Source organism: Geotrypetes seraphini, chromosome 2 (genome assembly GCF_902459505.1).
Source record: "Geotrypetes seraphini chromosome 2, aGeoSer1.1, whole genome shotgun sequence".
NCBI lineage: Eukaryota > Metazoa > Chordata > Amphibia > Gymnophiona > Dermophiidae > Geotrypetes > Geotrypetes seraphini.
Window position 1 is genome coordinate 268,440,490 of NC_047085.1, and position 23,775 is coordinate 268,464,264.

The following is a 23,775-nucleotide window of genomic DNA, read 5'->3' on the forward strand; positions in this document are numbered from 1 at the left end:
ATTTCTGAGCGGGGATGGGAGGTTGTTCCAGAGTTCTGTGGTTCTAAAAGGGAGGGATGTTCCAAGTTTTCCCGCGCGGGATATACCTTTTGTAGATGGGAAAGATAGTTTCAGTTTTTGGGAGGATCTAGAGGAGAGTGGGTTAGAGGAATTCCAAAGGAGTGGGATAACGGGGGGTAGGATGCCATGTAGAATCTTGAAGGATAAGCAGGCACATTTGTAGAGGACTCTGGAGTATACTGGGAGCCAGTGAAGCTTGGAGAGGAGAGGGGAGACGTGATCAAACTTGCCCTTTGTGAAAATAAGCTTGGCCGCGGTGTTCTGAATTAGTTGAAGTCTGTGGAGGTTTTTCTTAGTTAGGCATATATAGAGGGAGTTGCAGTAGTCCAGTCTGGAGAGGATGGTGGATTGAACGAGGATGGCGAAATGAGAATGGTGAAAGTAGGATCTTACTTTCCTCAACATATGGAGGCTAAAGAAGCATTTTTTTACCAGGGAGTTGAGGTGATCACTGAAGGAGAGGGAGGAGTCTAGGATGAAGCCTAGGACTTTGCTTGAAAACTCGAGCTGGAGAGTGGGGCCGGAAGGTAGTGGAATGGAGGAGGGTAAATGGTCTGAAATAGGGCCGAGCCAAAGTAGTTTTGTTTTGGACTCATTTAGTTTCATTTGTACAGATTGGGCCCAGGATTGGAGGTTCGTGATACATGAGGATATGTTTTCAGTGAGGTTAGAGAGGTTCGAGTCGGTCTCAAGGAGGATGAGGATGTCGTCAGCGTAGGAGTAGAGAGTTTCTAGGGGGGATAGATGAAGTAGTTTCAGAGAGGACATGTAGATGTTGAAAAGGATAGGGGAGAGGGGGGAGCCTTGCGGGACTCCACATTTCGGCTTCCAGGGGGGGGATGAGGTACCGTTTGTGTTTACGGTGTAGGAGCGGAAGCGTAGGAATTTCGAGAACCAGTCTAGGACAGTGGAGCTTATGCCTATTTCGGAGAGTTGGAAGATTAGGATGTCGTGGTGAACGACATCGAAGGCTGCGGAGAGGTCGAATTGAAGAAGAACAGCAGATTTGTTACGCGATTGGAGTTGTTGCACTTTAGAGATTAGTGAGGCCAGGAGGGATTCGGTGCTGAAGTTGGGTCTGAAGCCGAATTGGTGGGGTAGGAGGATAGAGAATCTTTCTAGGTAGGAAGAGAGTTGGGTGGATATGATAGATTCTAATAGCTTGGTTAGGAGAGGGATATTTGCTATAGGGCGGTAATTTGATGGAATGGAGGGATCAAGGTCGGCCTTTTTCAGTAAAGGGGACAATGAAATGTGTCCCATGTCGGGGGAGAAAAGGCCCGATGTTAGGGCAGAGTTAATAAGTTCAGTGAGGGAAGCGATGGCCTGTGTAGGGATATTCTCGAATAAGTAGGAGGGGAAAGGGTCCAGCGAGCAGGTACAAGTTTTTAATTTGAGGCAGAGTTTGGAGACTTGTGGTTCGGAGACAAGCTCGAAGGAGGTCCAGGATCTGTCGGCAGGGATGGGAGTGGATACAGGTGAGGTAGGGTTGAGATCAATAGAGGTCAAGGAATTATAGGAGACTGTGGGGGGGAAGGAGCATCTTAGGGTGGTAACCTTTTCGTTAAAGAAATTTGCAAGGGCATCGGCTGATAGAGATGGTGGGAGCAAAGATAGGTCATTTTTTTTTGTAGTTAGTGAGCGCCAGATGTTGAACAGCGCACTGGTCTGGTTGTTGGATCTCGAAATCTTATCTCCGAAGAAGTTTTTCCTGGCTTTTTTTAATGTTGAATTGTAAAATTTAATATTAGCTCTCCAGGTCCGTCTATCTGAGGGAGATTTAGATTTTTTCCATTTGCGCTCCAGAGCGCGACATTTCTGTTTCAATTCTCTGTGGAAAGGTAGGTACCAGGGAGCCTTTCGGGGGTAGGAGATGGTTTTGGTGGTTAATGGGGCAAGGGAGTGGTAGGTGGACTCGGAAAGGGCGGTCCAGTTATGCCAGTGTGATTCGGGGTCTGTAGGTCTAGGGTTTGAGGAGAGTTTGTTGAGGAATTTGGACCAGAATAGATTGCTCGAGGTTTTTTTGCGGAAGGTTATGGGATGAGAGGAATGGGGTGGGGAGTGAAGATGTGACATGAAGATGGGGAGGCAGGTGGTCCCTAAGAAGTGGTCAGACCAAGGGACTTGTTCCCAGCGAGTGTCATCGGTTGAGGTTTTGAAAGCGGTAAGATCAATGAAAGAGGTGAGGTCTAGAGTATGTCCTTTTTCGTGGGTTGGGGATGGGGTGGGTGAGGGAAAGCCTAGGGAGGTAAGGAAGTTGTTGAATTCGGAAGTATCATTGTTATTGGTGTCGTCGAGGTGGAGATTGATGTCACCAACGATTAGAAGTCTTTGGAATTTAAGGAAAGCAGATGTTATAGTCTCGTAGACGAGATTGGAAGATTTGGTCCAAGGGATGGGTGGTCGGTATAATAACAGGATGCCCAGTGGGTGGGTGCGGAGTTCGTCATTTACTGAGGCAAGTAGATATTCTAGGGAGGCATGGGTGCCCGTCTCAAGGAGCTGGACGTGGAAGAAAGATTTGGAGAGGAGTGCAAGGCCACCACCTTTTCGGTTGGGTCTGGGGGAGAAGAGGCCTTGGTAGCCATGGGGGAGGAGTTCGTTTTGTGTGAATTGATCGTCTTTGGCGATCCATGATTCTGTGATGCACAGGAAACCAGGGTTGAACTCATCTAGAAGATCTTTCAGGATTTGGGTCTTATTGCACGCAGATCTGGCATTACAATAAAGTATCGGGACTGGGGTGAGGGAGTCCGGGACAGTATTGGGAAGATTGGCAGGGGGTAGGGGCTTCAGGGAATCTTGGTTGACTTTTCGGGGGTTTTTCTTGGGAGGGGAGTTTCTGGTGCGTATCAGTGTGGGGATTCTGAGTCCGGGGCAGATGGTGTTGGTGTTTGCAGGGTCGAGTAGGTTGGGGGAGGGAGGTTTCAGACAGAGGGAGGGATAGAGAGGTGAGCAGAGTAGGAGGAGAAGGATCCAGATGGATGGATTCATGGTGGGGTGTTTGGTGTGAGAGAGTCTGCAGCGAGAGGGGATAGAGTTGGTTAAGGAAGGAGCAGGGGAAACTTAAGTCGGGCTGGCTAAGAGCGGGGCAAGTAAGGGAGAGCCTTAAATTTTTAATTTTTTTTTTTTTTTGGAACTAGGGGGGCTATATGAGAGGGGGCAGTTGGTGTCTAGGCGCTTTCCATGTGGTGCCTAGAGTGGGAAATGGGGCAACCGAGAAAGTGGGAGACTGGTAGGAAGCCTTTTGGCTGGGGATACAGTTTGGAGCTGAACTAGGCAAATGGAGAAAAGTGTAGGATCTAAACAGGGGCAAGACACTGGTACAATAAGGTACAATTTGGTACTGAACTAAGCAAAAACTGGTACAATAAGGTACAATAAGGTACAATTTGGTACTGAACTAAGCAAAAACAGAGTAAAGATTGGCATCTAAACAAGGAGCAAAGACAATTGTGAAATATGGTACAGTTTGGTGTTGAACAAAGCGAAAGCAGAGAAGAGTTTAGCAACTAAACAGGAGAAGGCAGTAGTGAAATATGGTACAGAAAAGAATAATGAAATATGGGCTGAAGTAGAGCTGGCTCTCAGAGTCAGCAGCGCAGGGCAGAACCTCCTGCTCGAATGTCGTCGGGTGGAGGAAGGAGGGACACGATGGGGGAAGCTTCCTCCTTCCTCTGCCTTGGAGGCGCTGGAGCGTAGAAAAAGCTTTCGGCGGCCCGCAGTGGGCTGAAGAGAGGCCGGGTCACGCTGGCCTTGTGCAGCCCTCGGATGGGCTGAAGTAGAGCTGGCTCTCAGAGTCAGCAGCGCAGGGCAGAACCTCCTGCTCGAATGGCGTCGGGTGGAGGAAGGAGGAACACGATGGGGGAAGCTTCCTCCTTCCTCTGCCTTGGAGGCGCTGGAGCGTAGAAAAAGCTTTCGGCGGCCCGCAGTGGGCTGAAGAGAGGCCGGGTCACGCTGGCCTTGTGCAGCCCTCGGATGGGCTGAAGTAGAGCTGGCTCTCAGAGTCAGCAGCGCAGGGCAGAACCTCCTGCTCGAATGGCGTCGGGTGGAGGAAGGAGGAACACGATGGGGGAAGCTTCCTCCTTCCTCTGCCTTGGAGGCGCTGGAGCGTAGAAAAAGCTTTCGGCGGCCCGCAGTGGGCTGAAGAGAGGCCGGGTCACGCTGGCCTTGTGCAGCCCTCGGATGGGCTGAAGTAGAGCTGGCTCTCAGAGTCAGCAGCGCAGGGCAGAACCTCCTGCTCGAATGGCGTCGGGTGGAGGAAGGAGGAACACGATGGGGGAAGCTTCCTCCTTCCTCTGCCTTGGAGGCGCTGGAGCGTAGAAAAAGCTTTCGGCGGCCCGCAGTGGGCTGAAGAGAGGCCGGGTCACGCTGGCCTTGTGCAGCCCTCGGATGGGCTGAAGTAGAGCTGGCTCTCAGAGTCAGCAGCGCAGGGCAGAACCTCCTGCTCGAATGGCGTCGGGTGGAGGAAGGAGGAACACGATGGGGGAAGCTTCCTCCTTCCTCTGCCTTGGAGGCGCTGGAGCGTAGAAAAGGCTTTCGGCGGCCCGCAGTGGGCTGAAGAGAGGCCGGGTCACGCTGGCCTTGTGCAGCCCTCGGATGGGCTGAAGTAGAGCTGGCTCTCAGAGTCAGCAGCGCAGGGCAGAACCTCCTGCTCGAAACACATAAGAACATAAGAATTGCCGTTGCTGGGTCAGACCAGTGGTCCATCATGTCCAGCAGTCCGCTCACGCGGCAGCCCTCTGGTCAAAGACCAACGCCCTGACACTAGCCCTACCAGCGTACGTCCTTGTTCAGCAGGAACTTGTCTAACTTTGTCTTGAATCTCTGGAGGGTGTGTTCCCCTATGACAGACTCCGGAAGAGCGTTCCAGTTTTCTACCATTCTCTGGGTGAAGAAGAACTTCCTTACGTGAAGAAGAAACACCTGGGAGAAAAAGAAAGATGTATGGACACCTGGGGATGGTGAGAGGAGGGAAGGGAAGATGTTGGACTATCATGGATGAGGTAGGGTGAGGCAGATGCTTATGATTGATGGCTTGCTTAGGGCATCAGTAAGGTGACAATACATCCCGTTTTGAATAGGACCGTCCCGTTTTTAGATCCCCTGTCCCGTTGTCCCCACGCACAGCTTTGGGACGCCAAAATGTCCCGTTTTCAGGGACAGCGTCCCAAAGATGTGCGGGGGAACAACGGGACAGGCAATTGCGCCCCCTCCCTTCCTCCCTCCCTGCTGCCAGTGCCAGATTAAAGGGCCTGAAAACAGGGGGCCCCACAAGTGTGCTGCTCCGACATCATGCACAAACAAGGACTGCCCAATCCAATTCGGCGATGGTGATTTCTACCTGCTTCCTGCCTGGTTCTGCACAACTGTAGTCAGCTCCTTGCCTCAGCTCAACCCCCACATGTGCTTTGCTTGCATTCTTTGCCAGCGTGTCTTTTTATTTTCCTTCTCCTCACCTGTCTGTCCTTTGTTTATCGAACTGCCAGCCAGTTGCGGTCCCATGCTGATGTCTTGTACTTATTCAGCCAAAGTGAGTAAGTTTTCTAGCTTCTCTGTCCCCATTGTTTGTTTTTGGTTCCACTGACTGAATTTACATATGTTTACCTCCCTCTTCCCCATAGCGTTTTTCATGTATTTTATTGCCGGTTGCTGCATATTACTGTCATATTCCACTACTTTAGTTTCCGTGTTTACATAGCTGCTCTAGTTCTGTTAAAACGTGTGTTTATCTCCTTCTTCTCCATAGCGTATTTTGTATATTTCAATGCCGGTTACTGCAGAGTGCTGTCATTTTTCTCTACTTAAGTTCAAGTGTTTTCTTTGCTGTTCTAGTTTTGCTACTCGTTATTGTTTTTACTTTTAAGCTGGTGTTTTAACTTTCTTTCACAGTGTTTTATACAATTTTTTATTCTTTTTTTTTGGGGGGGGGTCTTCTCCTCTATGAAGTGGCATCACCACATATGAGGGCGTAATGGGTTGGGCATGGGTGGAATTGGATGGGCCTGGGGTTGGGTCTAGAGGTCCAGATCTTACTAAAGTAAAATCTGGTAACCCTAGACTTGGGGAAATCCATTTCTTATTCCTGGATAAGCAGCATAAAACCTGCTTTACTAGTTGGGATCTAGCTAGGTAATTGGGACCTGGCAGGGATGGATTAAAGGGTAGACCCAGTAGGCACATGCCTCGGGTCTGAAAATATCAGGGGTCCCCACCGGTGAGGAGCTATGATGTCACACACCAACGAGGACTGCCCAATCCGATTCGATGATGGTGATTCCTACCTGCTTCCTACATGGTCCTGCACAGCGGCAATCAGCTCCCGGCCTCAGTGGTTAGGGCGTGGTTAGGGCTAGGGGGCACAGTGTACTTGTATGCCTAGGGGCCCTCAAAGAATTAATCCTGCCCTGCCTGCTGCGCCAAAGCCAGCCTCCCTCCCTCAAGCACCAAAGGCAAAGCCTGCCCTTCCCTCCCCCCCGGACTTGCCCCTGCTGCTGCTGCCTACCCGCCGAAGCCTGGCCTACCGCCGCTTCAACCCCCCCAGGTCTGCCACCGCCACAACTAAAGAAAAGTAAGGTCCAGGCGCTGACGTCGGAGAGGAAGTTCTGGGCCAGCCAATCACTGGGGGCACTAAGGACATAGGAAGGGGCACTAAGGACATGAGAAGGAGGCACTGGGTGCACAAAGGGCATAGGAAGGGGCATTAAGGACATGGGAAGGAGGCACTGGGGGCACTAAGGACATGGGAAGGAAGCACTAAGGACATAGGAAGGAGGCACTGAGGGCACTAAGGACGTAGGAAGGGGCACTAAGGACATGGGAAGGAGGCGCTGGAAGCACTAAGGACATGAGAAGGGGCACTAAGGATATAGGAAGGAGGCACTAGGAATAGGAAGGAGCACTGAGGGCACTAAGGACATGGGAAGTTGTACTAAGGACATAGGAAGGAGGCACTGAGGGCACTAAGGACATAGGAAGGAGACACTGAGGGCACTAAGGACATAGGAAGGAGGCACTGGGATTACTAAGGACATAGGAAGGAAGGAGGGAGGGAATAGAAAGGGACAATTGTTGGGCCTGAGTACAGGAAGAAAGGATACACAGTCAGAAGGAAATGCAACCAGAGACTCATGAAATCACCAGACAGCAAAGGTAGGAAAAATGATTTTATTTTCAATTTAGTAATCAAAATGTGTCAGTTTTGAGAATTTATATGTGCTGTCTATATTTTGCATTATATTTGTCTATTTTTCTATAGATACTGAGGTGACATTGCATATTTTAAAGTCATCTGCCTTGACATCTTTAAAAACAAACAAACCCACAAACCACACTATACGCAGAGAAAATGTTAATTATCATTTATATTTATGGGGGTTTTCAATTTTTACCATTATGAATTAATAAGATATTATGTGTAAATGAAAAATGAATGGAAGAAATTGGGGGCGGGATTGGGGGTTGGACTTACAATTAATAGATGTCTCGTTTTTATGAAAAAAATAAATGGCCACGTTAGGCATCAGATATATTTGGTCTGGCCCTGCTTAGAGCAGTGTTAATGCTTTTTTCTATAGGATTCTGATGCCACCCACAGGACTTTGTGAATAACCTGGCTAGATAAAGCTTCTCTGCAATCCAGATTCTGAGGAAGAGACCTTAAACCCATAGTCAAGACTGTAATATTTTCAGAAATTCTACCTGTTCTTGGTAAGGGAGATGAGAGGCTGTGATACACAATCAGTTTCAACACTTGGCTCCAAATCTGGTATAAACCAAACCACTTTAGATAGTTATGTGACTGGGGCAATAAATGGAAAAACAAGAGTCTATGCTGTAATGAAGGACTACATCTTTCTATGGCAGGCAAAAGATGGGTAAATGGGGCTGAGTAAAGATAACTGTAAATAGTTTTCTTACCCATCCTGTGAGTTTTAGAAAACTGGCCCCTTACATATAAAAGAATTCCATAATATTGCTATTGAAATTTACCCCTCCCCCATTTTTACAAAGCCTTGCTGCTGCTGTGGTAACTGCCCTAAAGCCTGTAGAGATTTAAAGGGCTTTGGGACTCTTGCCACATGACTTTGTAAAAAAGGAGATGGATTAATATGTAAATTATGTTCCTGCAAAATATATAAATAGAAATAACTTACTTTGGCATTCATTTTTACTTTTTGATCCCTTTTCACCAGTCATCTTTGATTCTGGACAGTTTATACAGGCAGTTTGCCCATAGTTTGCATTATAGGAGCCCAATGCACATGGAATGCATGTTGTATCAAATTTTGCACTGAATTTACCAGGAGGACATGCAACTGTCAAAAAAGAAATATTTTAATGTTTTTTAATTAAAATTAAGAATAAATATATGCACTTGTATGAACATATGAAATTTATAATTTTGTAAGCAGGAAGACTATTTCCAAAACATAAGAACATAAGAGTTGCCGCTGCTGGGTCAGACCAGTGGTCCGTCATGTCCAACAGTCCGCTCACGCGGGGGCCCTTTTGCTCAAAGACCAGCGCCTAACTGAGACTAGCCCTACCAGCGTACGTCCTTGTTCAGTAGGAACTTGTCTAACTTTGTCTTGAATCCCTGAAGGGTGTTTTCCCCTATGACAGTCTCCGGGAGAGTGTTCCAGTTTTCCACCACTCTCTGTGTAAATGACTAGTTATTTGGGTAAAGGATTATCTGAACAAAGTAAACACACCATTTATTAACCATTCAATCTAATATCCTCGGTGGGTACATAACATACACTATCACTAATAGAATACTTATGTTTAAATGATTTTTATTGAGCCAAGGTAAATCACAGATACATTACATTACATTACATTAGGGATTTCTATTCCGCCATTACCTTGCGGTTCAAGGCGGATTACAAAAGGTTAATTTAAAAAAAAAAACAAAAAAACAGAGTTACAATGATTAGCAAGAGAGGTAAGTTGTAGATCTTATAAACATTTAGCGGGTTGTTGAGTGTGAGGTGGTTTGTAAAAGAGTTAATAGGTGGTCATAGTGGAAGTTCTTTTGTTATTATTAGTGCAGTAATGGGTAGATCAAATGTCAGTTTTAGAGTTACTAAACGGTCGTGATGTTATTGCTGCTTCAGGAATTTCTTGAAGAGTGTGGTTTTTATTTCTTTTCTGAACGTCCTATAGTCTGGGGTGGTCATCAAGAGGTTGGAGATCTGGTTGTCCAGCCTTGCGGCTTGGGTGGCTAGGAGGCCGTCGTGTAGTTTTGTTCTTTTTACTTCCTTGATTGGGGGGGGTATGAATGGGGAGTGCGTTTTTCTGTGTCTTGTAGTGGGTGCTTGGATGAGGCGATTGTTCAAGTATGATGGGCTGTCTCCGTGTAGGGTTTTAAATAATATGCAGTAGAATTTGAATTGGATTCTTTCTTGGATTGGAAGCCAATGTGAGTTGATGAAGGCTTCAGTGATGTGGTCATGTTTTTTCAATGAGTAGATGAGTCTCAAAGCTGTATTTTGGATTGTTTGGAGTTGTCTGATCGTAGTTGCAGGGCAAGGAAGGAAGAGGATGTTGCAGTAGTCCAATATACCTAGTATTAGGGATTGTACTATAAGTTGGAATTGTGTTCTTTCAAAGAATTTTCGGACTTGTCTCAGATTTCTCATGATTGCGAATGATTTCTGAATTGTTTTATTTATTTGCGGTTGCATAGTGCAGCATCTGTCTATGGTCATGCCAAGTAGTTTTATGGTGGTTTGGATGGGATATTTGATTGCGTTTATGTCTAAGTTGGTTGTGGTTTGGATCTTGTCATTTTCGAGAAGGATGAATTTTGTTTTGTCTTGGTTGAGTTTAAGTTTGTGATTTTTCATCCAGGTTGTGACTGTTTCAAGTGTTTGGTGAAGTTTGTCTGTCATGGTAGGTTTAGAATGATCGTATGGGATGAGGATGGTGATGTCATCAGCATAACTATAAGTGGTTATGCCCAGATTGTCCAGATGCGTTCCTAGAGAAGCAGTGTAGAGATTGAAGAGGGTGGGGGATAGTGGAGATCCTTGTGGTACGCCGCAGGGGTTTGACCAGGATTCTGACTTTTCTTTGTTTGATTTTACACTGTAGGTTCTGAGTTTTAGGAATCCTTCAAACCAAGAGTATACTTTATCTGAGATACAAAGTGTTCAGCCAAATAAGCAGTGCTCAGAAAACAATTTTCAGAATCCCCCTATTTCCAACCTCCCCTTCCAGAGTCCCTCCCCCCAACAAGATGCAACTATTAAAAGCAAGATAACAAAGGAGAACAGGAACAAGAAGGAATCACAATCAGCAATTCAAAATGTGACTCCTGGCCAGGGGAGTCATAGTAGTCCAGAAAGGTTCCCTTATGGCCGTATAACACAAACCCTGCTGAGTAGAAAGATCCAGGACACCCCGTTGTTCCCAAGTCAGCAAGTGAATCATCTGAGTCCTCCACAGCGATATATGAGGAGCATCTGGCTCCAGCCATTTCAATAAAATACATTTTAATACAGTTAGAATAGACCATCTGAGAAAAGTACTCATGCCAGGCTGTCGAGGATGATGAAAACAACAAACACTCCAAAATATTGTGAAACTTTGAAACTTGGCTAAAGTACAAGACACCATTACCCACAACAGGTAATATAGAGAGGTATCAGGGATCTCAAGCGCTCACAGCTAAAAGCCCGATGTTTGTTTCGAGGCTAATAACTACAAAGTGACCTATCATTGGTCCCATACACTCTCTGAGTTTTTTATATATTATTTTAAATGATTTAGTGATTTCCTATACCATGCTTTCTCACTGTGAGATTCAATATAGAAGTACTAGCTTCAATGTATAATCTTGGATGATGAAAACACCAAACAGAAGTGCAGGCAAAGGGCAGATATGAATCCTTCAAATATGGCCAATGAAGTTGAAAAGGCTAGTCTGGGTCAGGTAGCCCTTGTGAAAATGGTTCTTGTTCTCAAATTGTTGTATCCCCTTTAGACCATGCCCCTACGGCTTCGCCATACAGATGAGCTTCACTTTAAAGCGGTTATCTCTCAGTTTATCTGGAAATCTAGAGCTCCTCGGATTAGTGCGCTGAAGCCTTCTCTTCATAAATGCTTCGGTGGCCTTAATATCCCAGATATACGGCTGTATAATGTAGCAGCGCTTATGCACTGGATTCATGAAGGTTATACTGGGCAGGCCCGATATTTTCCTTCAGGATGGCCAGAGGGTTGGAGCCACCCCTTTCACTTCATTAATCTGCTTCATTTCCAGGCTGACCCCACTCTCCACTACCGGACATGTATTTAATTCTTGCTGCCTTTGAAGAGGGTTTAGCAGTGATAGTGGCGTAGACAGGGTCTCAGTGCAATGATGTCCCCTTTCTTGTAGCTGGAGAAGAACTCTCAATTTAAGCCAGGCTGGGGCCGTACTATGTTCAGTGCACATGCGGCTGGGGGTGTGTGGCTATGGAGCATGTGTTGGCACTTCATCCTACTGACTTCCCTTCCTTTCAACAGGTCTGTGATCGCTGGGGTCTTCCTCATTGATACTTGTTTTCGTACTTCCAGCTTCGGCATTACTGGGAGACCGAACGCCGAGGGCATGAGGTGCGGGCCCACTGGATAGCTTCTTCTTCGCTACTCCACCTCAGGTCAACAATCTGTTTTATTTGTACCGGCTACTGAAATCTTCTATTCCTTCCTCGGTCTTGGGAGCACTGTGGGTGCACTGGGAAATGGACCTTGGGCACAGCATTTCAGAACACCAGTTCCATGAGTGTTTTAAGACTTTATATGCTTTCATGAAATCTGCTGATTTTCAAGAACTCCAATTTAAGATCCTTCACAGAGCCTATATTATCTGCCAGAAGGGGGCGCACCTCAGACTGTGGGACAGTGACCTTTGTGTTAAGTGTAAATGCTTGGCGGGTACTTATATTCATTCTTTTCTTGAATGTTCCAAATTGTCCATCTGGGGGGGGGGGGGCAGGGGGATGCTCCCTCTTCTTGAGCAGGTGGTGGGTTGCAAGGTTGAGTGGGACTATGGTGCCCTCTTGTTGGGTCTCCAGGGGTCTCTTCGGGCACAGGGATTGACTCTTCCCCATTGTAGATTCTTATACAATGCCCTTCTTTTAGTAAAAAAGCTGATCTTAACCTACTGGGTTTCGGAGGATGCTCCGCCGGAGGCCCAATGAAAGGGTAGACTTCTGCCAGCTATAAATTGGGAGCAGGTGTTTATTCGATTGCTTTGTGTTTCTGTAGCTAGCTCTTTGGTGGAAAATGGATACAAGATGCTGTACCAATGGTACCTTACGCCTATGCGACTCCATAAAATGTACCCCCAGCTATCTAATCTTTGTTGGAGAAATTGTGGTCAGCAAGATACCTTTCTTCATATTTGGTGGGACTGCCCACGGGTTGTTCCCTATTGGGATATGGTTTTTGAATTATTGTCTGATATTTTTCATATAACTCTTCATCGACATATGGGTAGCGCTCTCTTACATTTACCATCAGCTTTGTTCAAGTTTCAAGTTTATTAAATTTTAATATACCGACCATCAAGCAAATATCTGGACGGTTTACATTGGATTTTAAAAAATTGACAGTTAAGAGTAGAAGCAATTGAAAACAAAAAGTATTAATTAATTTAAATAATATATAGTGAACATTAAAAACAATAACAAGACAGACTTGACAGTGAGGAGAGAGGGAGTGGATGGGTAAAGTTACATTGTAAGTAGGAAAAAAGAAAGAGGGGTTAGGGAAAAAAACATGTGGGATGGGGATAAGATATATTGAATGTTTGTGGAAGCGCAAAATTAAATTGCAAAGAATTTAAGAGGATAGAACTAAGTGGAAGAGAACGCATCTCGGAATAAAAAAGTTTTTAAGTTTTTCTTAAATTTGTCAAGATTTTGTTCGTCACGAAGTGGTTGTGGAAGGGAGTTCCACAATGTCGGGGCAGTTACTGCAAAGTTTATTTTGCGTGTGTAATAAAATTATTTTATGGACGGAATCAATAAGAGATTTTGATTCGAAGATCTCAGAGTTCGAGTGGGACACTGAGGGATAAGAAGTTTGTGAAGATATGATGGCAGATGAGAAGATTTTATTTTGAATGACAAAAGGATGATTTTGTAGGTGATTCGGTGAGTCATGGGTAACCAGTGAGCATCTTTCAGAGCTGTTATCTGTTAAAGCGCATAAACTTGCTTGTTTTGTTTTTACGGCGGCTCAACTTTTATTGGCTGCCCATTGGAAACAGGCCTATCCCCCTGGAAGAATTTTTTTTGTTGCGTAAAGTGGATTTTATTTTTCGTATGTCTAAATTGACTGCTTTGCTGCATAATCGACTTACTCATTTTTAAAGTGTGGGATCCTTATGTTAAATGGTGTGAAAGTATAACATGACCTTTGTTTGTTATCTTTATGATAGTGCTAACCATCTTGTATTGTATTTTATTTGTATAATTGACCCTGGGGTGGGGGAGGGGAGGGAGGGTTGGGGTTTTTTGGATGTGTTATGGTGCTTTGTACTGAAGAGTTACAGTACAAATATTTGCATTTTTGAGTTTCTGGGGGGGAGAGAGGGGTTGTTCTGTGTGAACTTTTTTTGGTTTTCTATTTGTTGTACCTCTCATGCTTTGTATTTCTCTAAAAAATTTCAAATAAATATATATAACAAAAAAAAAAAAAAAAAGAAAGGGTAGACTTCTGGAGCTGGCTCAGTTTGAGATTCGGGCTATACCCTGTCTATTCATCTGGCTAAGCAGCACTATGTCACCCTGTGGGAGTGCTTGAGGGATCTAGTGGCATGAATGGCCTTATGGTCTGCCTGTTTTTTATTAGCCTGACTCCCATATATACTCCTTACTTGCTTCTCTCGTTCTCTGGGTACCTTGGGGTGGGTGGAAGGGGGAGGGGTGCCTGGTAGTTGTGTGGCTTGTGTGTCAGGTAGTTGTGCGAGGGGTGGTGTGTTTGCACCTGTGAGTGCTGATGTGCGTATGCTGGTTGTGTGTTGGAAGGTATATCTTAAAATAGTGGCTGGGGGTCTGGTTCGACATTTCCTGTTGTCCCTGTGCTATGTAGCTGGTCCTAGGATTGGTTTTGCTTCAACTCTGGACTTGGAGTATTGTGTTCTCTTGAGGGGGGTGGCGGGTTTGGACGGGGACCTGTTGATTTTGCTGTTACTTGACTATGTAGTATCTGACTGTTTTTGTATTCCTTATTGCCTGTTTTCTGCTGTAACCCTTTCCACTTTCAATAAACATAAATTTTAAAAAAGACATCCAACATCAAGACTCATTTTCAAAGCAGACAGATATTTCAAAACAGCCCAAAACAGTTACATCTGCCCAAAATATCTGAATCATGATTTTTGAAAAGGCAGAATTTGGACATTTTCCATTAAGTTCATCCAAATAACAAGAGGGTGAGTTATGGGCATTTTTTAGGGGGAATTGAATGGACCCAAAATAACGGAAAAGGAAGACATATCAAAGTCTAAAAAGAAGCATGTTTTTTATCATGTTCAAGTTAAATATAAAGAGGTTCTGAATAACCTGCTGATCACTGGATGAATTAAGCTTGACCTCTCTTTAATCTCCCAGTAGATGCTGTCCCCCTTTCACTCTCCCTAAGAACTGAAAGGGGATACCAGGTGCTATGACAGCATTAGCTATTATGGGCAGGAATAGCCTAGTGGTCAGTGTACTGGACTGTGAATAAGGCTATCCAAATCCAAATCTCATTCTATCTAGTAGTTGTGGTGGAAATTGTGAGCCCTCCAAACCCACCAAATTACCAACTGTACTTAAATAAAGGAGATACCTGGAGGATGGAAGGCAATTTTAATTGTGTACATTTAGGTACAGTAGTTTTCTCCTGTTCTGGAGGGCTCAGAATACAAAATAAAGGAGTTATGGTGAGACAAAACCTGGATTAAGCAGGTTTGCTCCTAAGAGAATGATCCCTGAGCTCCCGGACTGTTAATGCAGGCTAGCCAAGAAAGCTACCCCTTGGCTACAGACTACTGCCCTCAAGGTCTATGTTCTCTGCAATCAGAGATGTCCCTTAATTGAGAGCCTCTGCAACATCAAAAAGCATGATTGGATAAAAAATCCAAAATTAAATTTAAAATAAACATGAGCAGAACAGACTGTGTAGACAGTAAAACTCAGGAATTAGAGGACAGTCCAGAGTGATGGAAGGCACAGCAGAAGAAAAGTAAAAGAAGCTATCTACACAGGATCTCATGGCCATGGATACACAACCCAAGTGTTCCAGAATGATGTGCCTACTGAACTAGAAATCCCTCTCTATCAGTCATCACAATATAAACTTCAGCATGGGTTGACCAGCAGTCTGTTATGGTAGACACATGTCTGTTCACTAAGAAATGCAACCAGTTTCACCTTCATCTCAATTTCAATGTGACCCAACTCATCACATTTGGCTGGAGACCAACTAATTCAAGGGTCTCAAAGTCCCTACTTGAGGGCCGCAATCCAGTCAGGTTTTCAGGATTTCCCCAATGAATATGCATGAACATAAGAACATAAGAAACGCCTTCACCGGATCAGACCAAGGTCCATCTAGTCCGGTGATCCGCACACGTGGAGGCCTATTTAGGTGCTCCTTTTTGGAGACCCGGATTTCCCGTATCCCTCAATATGATCTGCAAGAAGGTGTGCATCCAACTTGCGTTTGAAACCCAGCACAGTATTTTCTGCCACCACCTCCTCCGAGAGAGCATTCCAAGCGCCCACCACTCTTTGTGTGAAACAGAACTTCCTTACATTTGTCCTGAACCTGCTGCCATTCAGTTTTAGGCTATGACCTCTTGTCTGCGTCACATCTGAAAATGTCAGTAATGCTGCTTCCTGGTCAATTTGATCAAATCCCTTTAATATTTCAAAAGTCTCTATCAGATCCCCACGCAGTCTTCTCTTTTCGAGTGTGAACAGTCCCAGTTTTCCGAGGGACTAAAAGTTTTCCTTGTAGCTTAAATTCTCCATGCCTTTGACTAGTTTCGTGGCTCGCCTCTGCACCCTCTCCAACAGAATTTTATCCTTCTTAAGGTATGGAGACCAGTGTTGGACACAGTATTCTAAGTGTGGTCTGACCATTGTTCTGTAAAGTGGCATTATAACATCTTCCGACCTACTCGTGATCCCCTTCTTAATCATGCCTAACATCCTATTTGCTTTCTTCGCCGCCGCCGCACATTGAGCCGATGGCTTTAGGGTTCTGTCTATCAGCACCCCCAAATCCCTTTCTTGTTCGCATTTGGCTAATGTCACCCCTGACATCTTGTATTCATGTTCTTTGTTTTTCTTTCCCAGATGCATCACCTTGCATTTGTCTATGTTAAAATTCATCTGCCACTTTATCGCACACGTTTCCAGCTGATTTAGATCTTTCTGAAGTTCCTCACAGTCCCTTTGAGAGCCAACCGCCCGACATAGTTTTGTATCATCCGCAAACTTTTTTTTTTATATAATTGAAATTTTATTAATAAAGAAAATGCACAAGAGAGCAAGGCAATACACATCACAAGCGAAAACAAAGGCTATCAACAATCAGGCTCTCAAGAACAAAATAAGAGAAACAATGCTGTACAATATAATACGCAAAAATACAAAATCAACAACGTCCCAACCCCCCCCCCCCCCCCCCCCCCCCGGTGACAAGCCCAGACTCCCACTCCAACAGTGGACAGGAAAGGTTCAAAGAGCAATCAGTAAAGAAAAAGGTACCCCGAAAGGAAAGCATAGACCAAACAGACCCACCCCCCACAGAAAATGTCCCACAGAAATCAAGTAAGGGAGCGAAAATTCCTCCATATATGAGCAAAGCTATGGCGGAGCCCATGCTGAGCCGCTGTAAGGCGGTACAAGAGTTGCCACTGGTGCAACTTCAATTCCACCTCCTGCCATAATGGAGGTACCGGTTGCTTCCACCTAGAGGCCAAAAGCAAGCGGGCAGCAGTAAGAGCTAAAATGCAAAAGGTGGATTCACCCCGTTCCAAGTCCAGCTCATGCCAAAACAGCAAGGCATGACGCCAGTCTGCTGGAATCCTCTGCTGCAGAATGACAGAAATATGATCAAAAATTTCGATCCAATAATCCCGCACAATCCTACAAGACCACCACATATGGAGATAGGTGCCCACTTCCCCACAGCCCCTCCAACAGAAACCCCCACCCCTCACCCTCCCCATCTTGGCCAATAGCAGGGGGGTATAATACCACCGAAGCAGAACCTTAAACCCATTTTCCACAATCAAAGTAGCAATACCAGAAGAAGCGATCGCCTGCCAAATTTCCACCCACACCTCTCTCGGGATAGGGGCACCCCAATCACCCTCCCAGGACGTCACATAAGGCAATACACTCACCCCCCCAGCATTCAAACACCTGTAGATCGCCGACAGAGCTCCCTTCCGAACCACAGGGCCCAATAAGAGCTCAAATCCTGTTTTACCCCCCAGCATCTCAGTCAGGAAGCCAGAGGATTGAACATAGTGAACCACCTGCAAATAAGGGAAAATATCCCGGGGCAACAACTGGTAGCGAGGCTGGAGCTCCCCAAAAGACCTCACCCTCTTCGTTTCCAAATCGCAAAATTGTCCCAAACAAACCAAACCCTGAGCCTCCCACCTCTTAAACACCCCGGCTCCCCTTCCCGGAATAAACTCAGGATTAAAGTGCAAAGGGGCATACCAAGAATATCGCCGCCCCTGTAAAAGCACACAGCGCACCGCTCTTCACACCCGCATCGCTGTCCAGACGGAGGACATCCGACATCTACCCCCCCACTCCCCGGGACCCACGGCAGATGCATCAAGGGCACACCCCCCTCCAAGCCCTGTTCAAGGTCCACCCAAAGTTTCGGGGCCTGAGTCTGCCACTCCAAGAGTGCTCGCAGCTGCGCCGCCTGGTAATACTTCAGCACATTAGGTACCGCCAACCCACCCTCGCCCTTGCCCAAATACAAGACTCGGCGACTCACCCGCAGTCTTTTTCCCGCCCCAATAAAGTGGAGAAGGCTCCGCTGTACCCCTTCCAACAGCCGCCGCGGGATCCACAAGGGTAGAGCCTGAAAGAAAAAGAGGAGGCGAGGCAGAATCATCATTTTGACTACCTCTATTCTCCTCAGCCAAGAAAAATAATAACTATCCCAGCTGACCAAGTCCAAACGAATACGACGAAACAAAGGAAGATAATTAAGATCAAACAAATTCGAACCAGGAGGCCCAAAATACACACCCAAATACCTCAAAGAGTGTTTAACCCACCGAAAAGGAAACCGTTGCTTTAGCGCCCCCACCTGATCTGCCGACAAATTCACATTCAACACTTCCGATTTCCCAACATTGACCCGAAAACCCGACACCGCCCCGAACTCCTTCAATTCCTCCAACACTGCAGGCAAGGAGTTGTCCGGGTCCTCCACCGTAAAAAGCATATCATCCGCAAACAAATTCACTTTGGAGTCCCCAGAAGGGGTATGGACTCCCCGAATGCGGGCGCTGGCACGGATCCGCTGTGCAAGGGGCTCCACCATCAACGCGAACAAGATGGGAGACAGGGGGCAACCCTGCCGGGTACCCCGAAATAAGGGGAAAGTAGCAGAGTACCCTCCATTCACCTTAACACAGGCCAGCGGATTAGAATATAAAATACGGATCCATTCTCTCAAGCGTGGCCCCAACCCTACAGCCTCCAAGACCTGAAACAAAAATGGCCAAGAAACCCTATCGAAAGCCTTCTCGGCATCTTTAGAAAGAAACACAGTATTGTCCCCCCGGGTCCGAGCAAACTCCAACAAATCATAAACTCTCCGAACACTATCCCCAACCTGCCGTCCCACCACAAAGCCCGTCTGGTCAGGATGAATCAAATGGGGAATCCAACTCATCAGGCGATCCGCTAAGAACCGTGTAAAAATTTTGGTGTCAACCCCCAACAGAGAGATTGGGCAATAAGACTCACAGTGCGCAGGGTCCTTCCCCTCCTTAGCCAACACAGTAACCCCCGCTAAGCGCATGAAAAAGGGTAATTGACCGCCCCCTTGCAAAGAATTAAGGAAAGTCACCAAGGGGGGCAACAACAAATGTTGGAAGCGTTTATAATAGCGCACCGTAAAACCGTCCAACCCAGGAAATTTACCCACATGCATAGAACGCAAAGCCCCAGTCGCTTCCAGGACCGAAAGGGGTCTATCTAGGCGTTCCACATCAACCTCCGCTATCTGAGGCAGAGAGGCCGACTCGAGATAGCGCTCCCGTTCAAGGGGGGTACCCTCCGCCTCAGGGGTATACAACTTACCATAATACTCTACAAAACGCGCCAGAATGGCATCTTCCCTATGGAGAAGCTCCCCGGAAGCCGTCCGGAGAGCCAAGATATGGTTCTGAGAACGACGCACCTTCAACCGGTGAGCGACCAAACGACTAGCCTTATTGGAGAACTCAAAGTACTTCTGCTGTAATAACTGAAGGTTAAAACGCAAGTGGTCGAGTTCAAGAGCATGCAAGTCACTGCGCGGCTTCTGTAACTGGCTGCTCACAGTTACATTCCAGGGCTGACGCTTATGGATCCCCTCAAGTCTCTCAATTGTGGCCAACAGGGCATCCACTTCCTCCCGCTGACGTTTGCGCCGGAAGGATGCCAAAGAAATCAGCCGACCCCTGAGGGTAACTTTCAATCCTTCCCAGACAGATTCTGGGGAGGCCCCACACTCCAAATTATCCATTAAATAATCCTGAATCCACCCCGCAATTTGATCCGCTACCGAAGGATCATCCAGCAAGCTGTCATTGAAACGCCAGTATTTCAGCCCAACACCACCACCCGTACCAGCAAGCTGTAACCAAACAGGCACATGATCGGACCAAGTGGTCCGCTCAATGCCCGCCCTCTCCACTCTGCGAAGGAGACCCCGTTCAACAAAAATATAGTCAATCCTAAAATAGGAAGCATGTACCCGCGAAAAATAGGAATAATCTCGCACCCGAGGGTGCAACCAGCACCACCCATCTTCCACATTAAGTTCCCGGAGCGCAGCCCGCAACTGGTTCCGATCTCGTCTACCATAGCCCCCAGCAGACCCGGAGTTATCCAAGTGCGGTGTGACAGTAAGATTGAAATCCCCACCCAAAATTAAGGCCCCACCCTTAAACTGCAGAATCCTGGTTGCCAGGTCCCGAACAAAAGAGCCCTGACCCTCATTGGGAGCGTAGACATTAACCAAGGAATACAGACAGCCCTCCAACAGCACCTCCACCATAATATAGCGACCCTGGGGGTCCCGCACCACCCGTTTAACCTCACACCTCAGGTGCTTACTAAACAAAATCCCCACCCCTCCCGTCTTGGAGCGACCCGCCCGAGATGCCCAGAGTGCGGTAGGGAATCGGGGGTCACGGACCAGTTTCTCGTGAGACCGTAACAAATGTGTTTCCTGGACAATGCATATGGAAGCCCTCAGACGGACCAGCTCCCGAAATAAAGCCTTCCGTTTATGGGGAGAGTTAAGCCCCCTAACATTATAAGAGATAAACTTAATACCAGCCATAGAGAGAAAAAGAAAACCAACAGGTACCCAAGGCCCAAAAAGAAAGTATAGAAAGAAGAACCCCCAAGTCAAGAACTGTCACCCCCCACAGTCCAACCCCACCCCATCCCACACCATACCCACCCACCATACCCCTCCATCCCCCAACCCCCACAATGGGAATAGCCAAACCTCCCATGTACAAACCCGGAAGTTAACAGTCCCCAACGCCCTTTACACAGCCCAAGACATACAGCAAACTTATCCCCATAGACAAACAGCCAACCCACCAACAACCGTCCCCACCCCACAACTGCCCCCAACTCACTAAGCAAAGTCACTTTTCAAAGGAGCAACAAGCCAGGCACAACAACCAGCTATCCCCCTCCAGCTACCCGAGCCCGGATGCCCCCTAGCCCTAAGGCACATCTTTTATCCCCCCCCAAGGGGCATAGGCACAAGCCACTCACACAGGGAGATAGTACCCACACCTAGCAAAGTTCAAGTGAGTCCTGAAGAGGTAGAAGCCACTGCTGGTGGGGAGGTTCCACCACCCGGACCTCCACGGCTCCCTCGAGCACCATGCTCCACACGCTGCCATCCAGAAGGGGCAGAGGGCCTACCAGGGCTGGCCCTGTCCCGTAGCTCCGGGCTCGACACCTCCGGCACCTCAATGCCCGCTTTCAACAGCAGTTCTCGTGCTTCTCGTACAGTCACAACCCTGGTATGGACTCCATTGATGGTAATAACCACACCGAAGGGATAGGTCCAGCGATAGCGGAGATTGCCCCGCTGGAGAGCTTTGGTGATCTCCCGGAAGGAGCGCCGCTTCTGCAGGGTGCTAGCAGCCAGATCTTGATAAAATTCCAGGCGATGACCCTCCCAGGTCACCGTACCCAACTCCCGGGCCCTCCGCAAGGCCCGTTCCTTGATCACGAAGCTCTGCAAGCAAACCACCACATCCTTAGGCTGGTCCGAGAGCCGCAGGCCCAAAGCTCAGTGTGCCCGTTCTATCCCCGGGTCAAGGGAGTCATCCTGGAGCAGCCAGCGCAGCAGACGCAGAACCACCTCACGAACATCCCTATATTCTGGAAGCTCTGGGAGTCCATGCACTCGCAAATTATTCCGACGAGTGCGGTTTTCCAAATCCTCGACTTTATCTAGCAGGAGCAGGTAATCAGCGCCAGAATCCTCCAATTTGCGCTGCACACCAGTGACAGAATCCTCGCACGTGTTCAGCCGGGTCTCAACCACATCCACACGAGAGCCCACCTCAAGGAGATCCGAGCGCAGTTCCTGCACAGTCTCCCGAACCTGCACTGCTACAGCCGCAATATCAGATTTCACCTCCTGTATCCAGCACTGCATGTCAGCTTTAGTCAACGGGTCTGCCGAGCTCACAGCCAATTCCAGGGCTGCCGGATCCGACGCATCCCCCACCGCAAGCAGGGCCCCACTGCCACCATCATCTGGGCCCGAGCCACCACGTGCGCCCCTGCCAAGGGTCTGCTCCAGCGTGCATTGCCCGAGTTTGTCTCCGGGCAGCTGTTTCCGCATCGCCATTGCCGGATCGCACTCCCTCACAACCGGGACCCGACGAACAAAAAACAAAGCGCGATTGCACAGCCAAAACGGGGATTTTTGCACGGGCTGGAACGGAGCTCACCTAGCAAGCGTCCATTCGTGCCGGTGACGTCACTTCCCCCTCATCCGCAAACTTGATTATATTACAAGATGTTTCCTCTTCCAGGTCATTTATAAAAATATTGAACAAAATGGGACCAAGAACCGAGCCCTGGGGCACGCCGCTGGTCACCTTTTCCCATTCCGAGAATTTCCCATTTATGGTTACCCTCTGCGTTCTGTTCTCTAACCAATTTCCGATCCATCCGTGCACTTCTCCTCCTATTCCATGACTTAGTAGTTTATTCATAAGACTTGCGTGCGGAACCTTGTCAAACGCTTTCTGGAAGTCCAAGTAAATTATGTCCACTGGATCTCCACTATCTATTTGCTTGTTAACCTTCTCAAAAAATTGAAGTAAATTTGTCAAACATGACCTCCCTTTCCTGAAGCCGTGTTGACTAGCTCTCATTAGGTTGTGCTTTTCCAAGTGTTGTACAATGCGGTCTTTAATTAGTGCTTCGATTATCTTCCCAGGAACCGATGTGAGACTCACTGGTCTGTAGTTTCCTGGTTCACCTCTTGATCCTTTTTTGAAAATTGGGATGACATTTGCTATCCTCCAGTCGTCTGGTACTTGCCCGGTTCTAATTGACATGTTAGTTATGGATTGTAGTAGTTCCCCAATTTCTATCTTAAGTTCCTTTAACACTCTCGGGTGAATCCCATCCGGTCCAGGGGATTTATCACTTTTTAGTTTGTCAATCTGAAAGTAAATCATGTCCAACTCCACATTTATTGTTGTTAGGCTCTCCTCTATGCCTCCGGTGAATACCCTCCCAGTGTCTGGCATTGTTGTAGTGTCCTCATTTGTGAAGACAGAGGCAAAGAATGAATTTAACCTATCAGCAACCTGTTTGTCTTCTTTGATTGACCCTATCATTCCTTGGTCGTTGAGAGGACCCACTGTTTCTCTTGCTGGTTTCTTCCCATTTATATATCTAAAAAAGGGCTTAAAGTTTTTGTTTTCTTGCGCTATCTTTTCTTCATAGTCTTTTTTGGCTTCTATTACCGCTTTATGACACTTTTTCTGGTCGATTTTGTGACAGTTCCAGGCCTCCGTCGTTTTTTCCCGTTTCCATTTTTTAAACGAGTTCCTCTTTTCCCTTACTGCAACCTTCACCTCTTTGGATAACCAAGCAGGTTCACCTTTGTTCTTTTTCCGCCTTCCTTTGGATATCTTCGGTATGTAAAGATTCTGTGCTTCAATGATGGTGTTTTTCAATAGAGACCATGCTTGTTCAACTGAATGGATTTCTGCTTTGCCCTTCTTGAGCCGTTTTTTAACCATGGTTCTCATGCTGTCTTAATTCCCTTTTTTGAAGTTAAAGGTTGTGGCTTTAGTCTTGATTGGTTTCCCCTTTCCAATGCCAATGGTAAAATTGATCATATTGTGATCACTTGTCCCCAACAGGGCTGTAACCTCTACATCTGCTGTCCTTTCAGTAATGCCATTTATAACCAAGTCCAAGA

At 46.9% G+C, this 23,775-nt stretch overlaps 1 protein-coding gene across 2 annotated transcripts in view; it reads right to left on the minus strand.

Moving 5' to 3' along the window:
- Positions 1 to 23,775, minus strand: part of LOC117355797 (zona pellucida-binding protein 2-like) — a 148,333-nt gene that overhangs the window by 23,064 nt on the left and 101,494 nt on the right. For both annotated transcript variants that reach the window (XM_033934843.1, XM_033934844.1), the window contains exon 7: positions 8,217 to 8,378. In XM_033934843.1, coding sequence (XP_033790734.1) covers positions 8,217 to 8,378 — 162 coding nt within the window. The remainder of the gene's footprint in view (positions 1 to 8,216; positions 8,379 to 23,775) is intronic.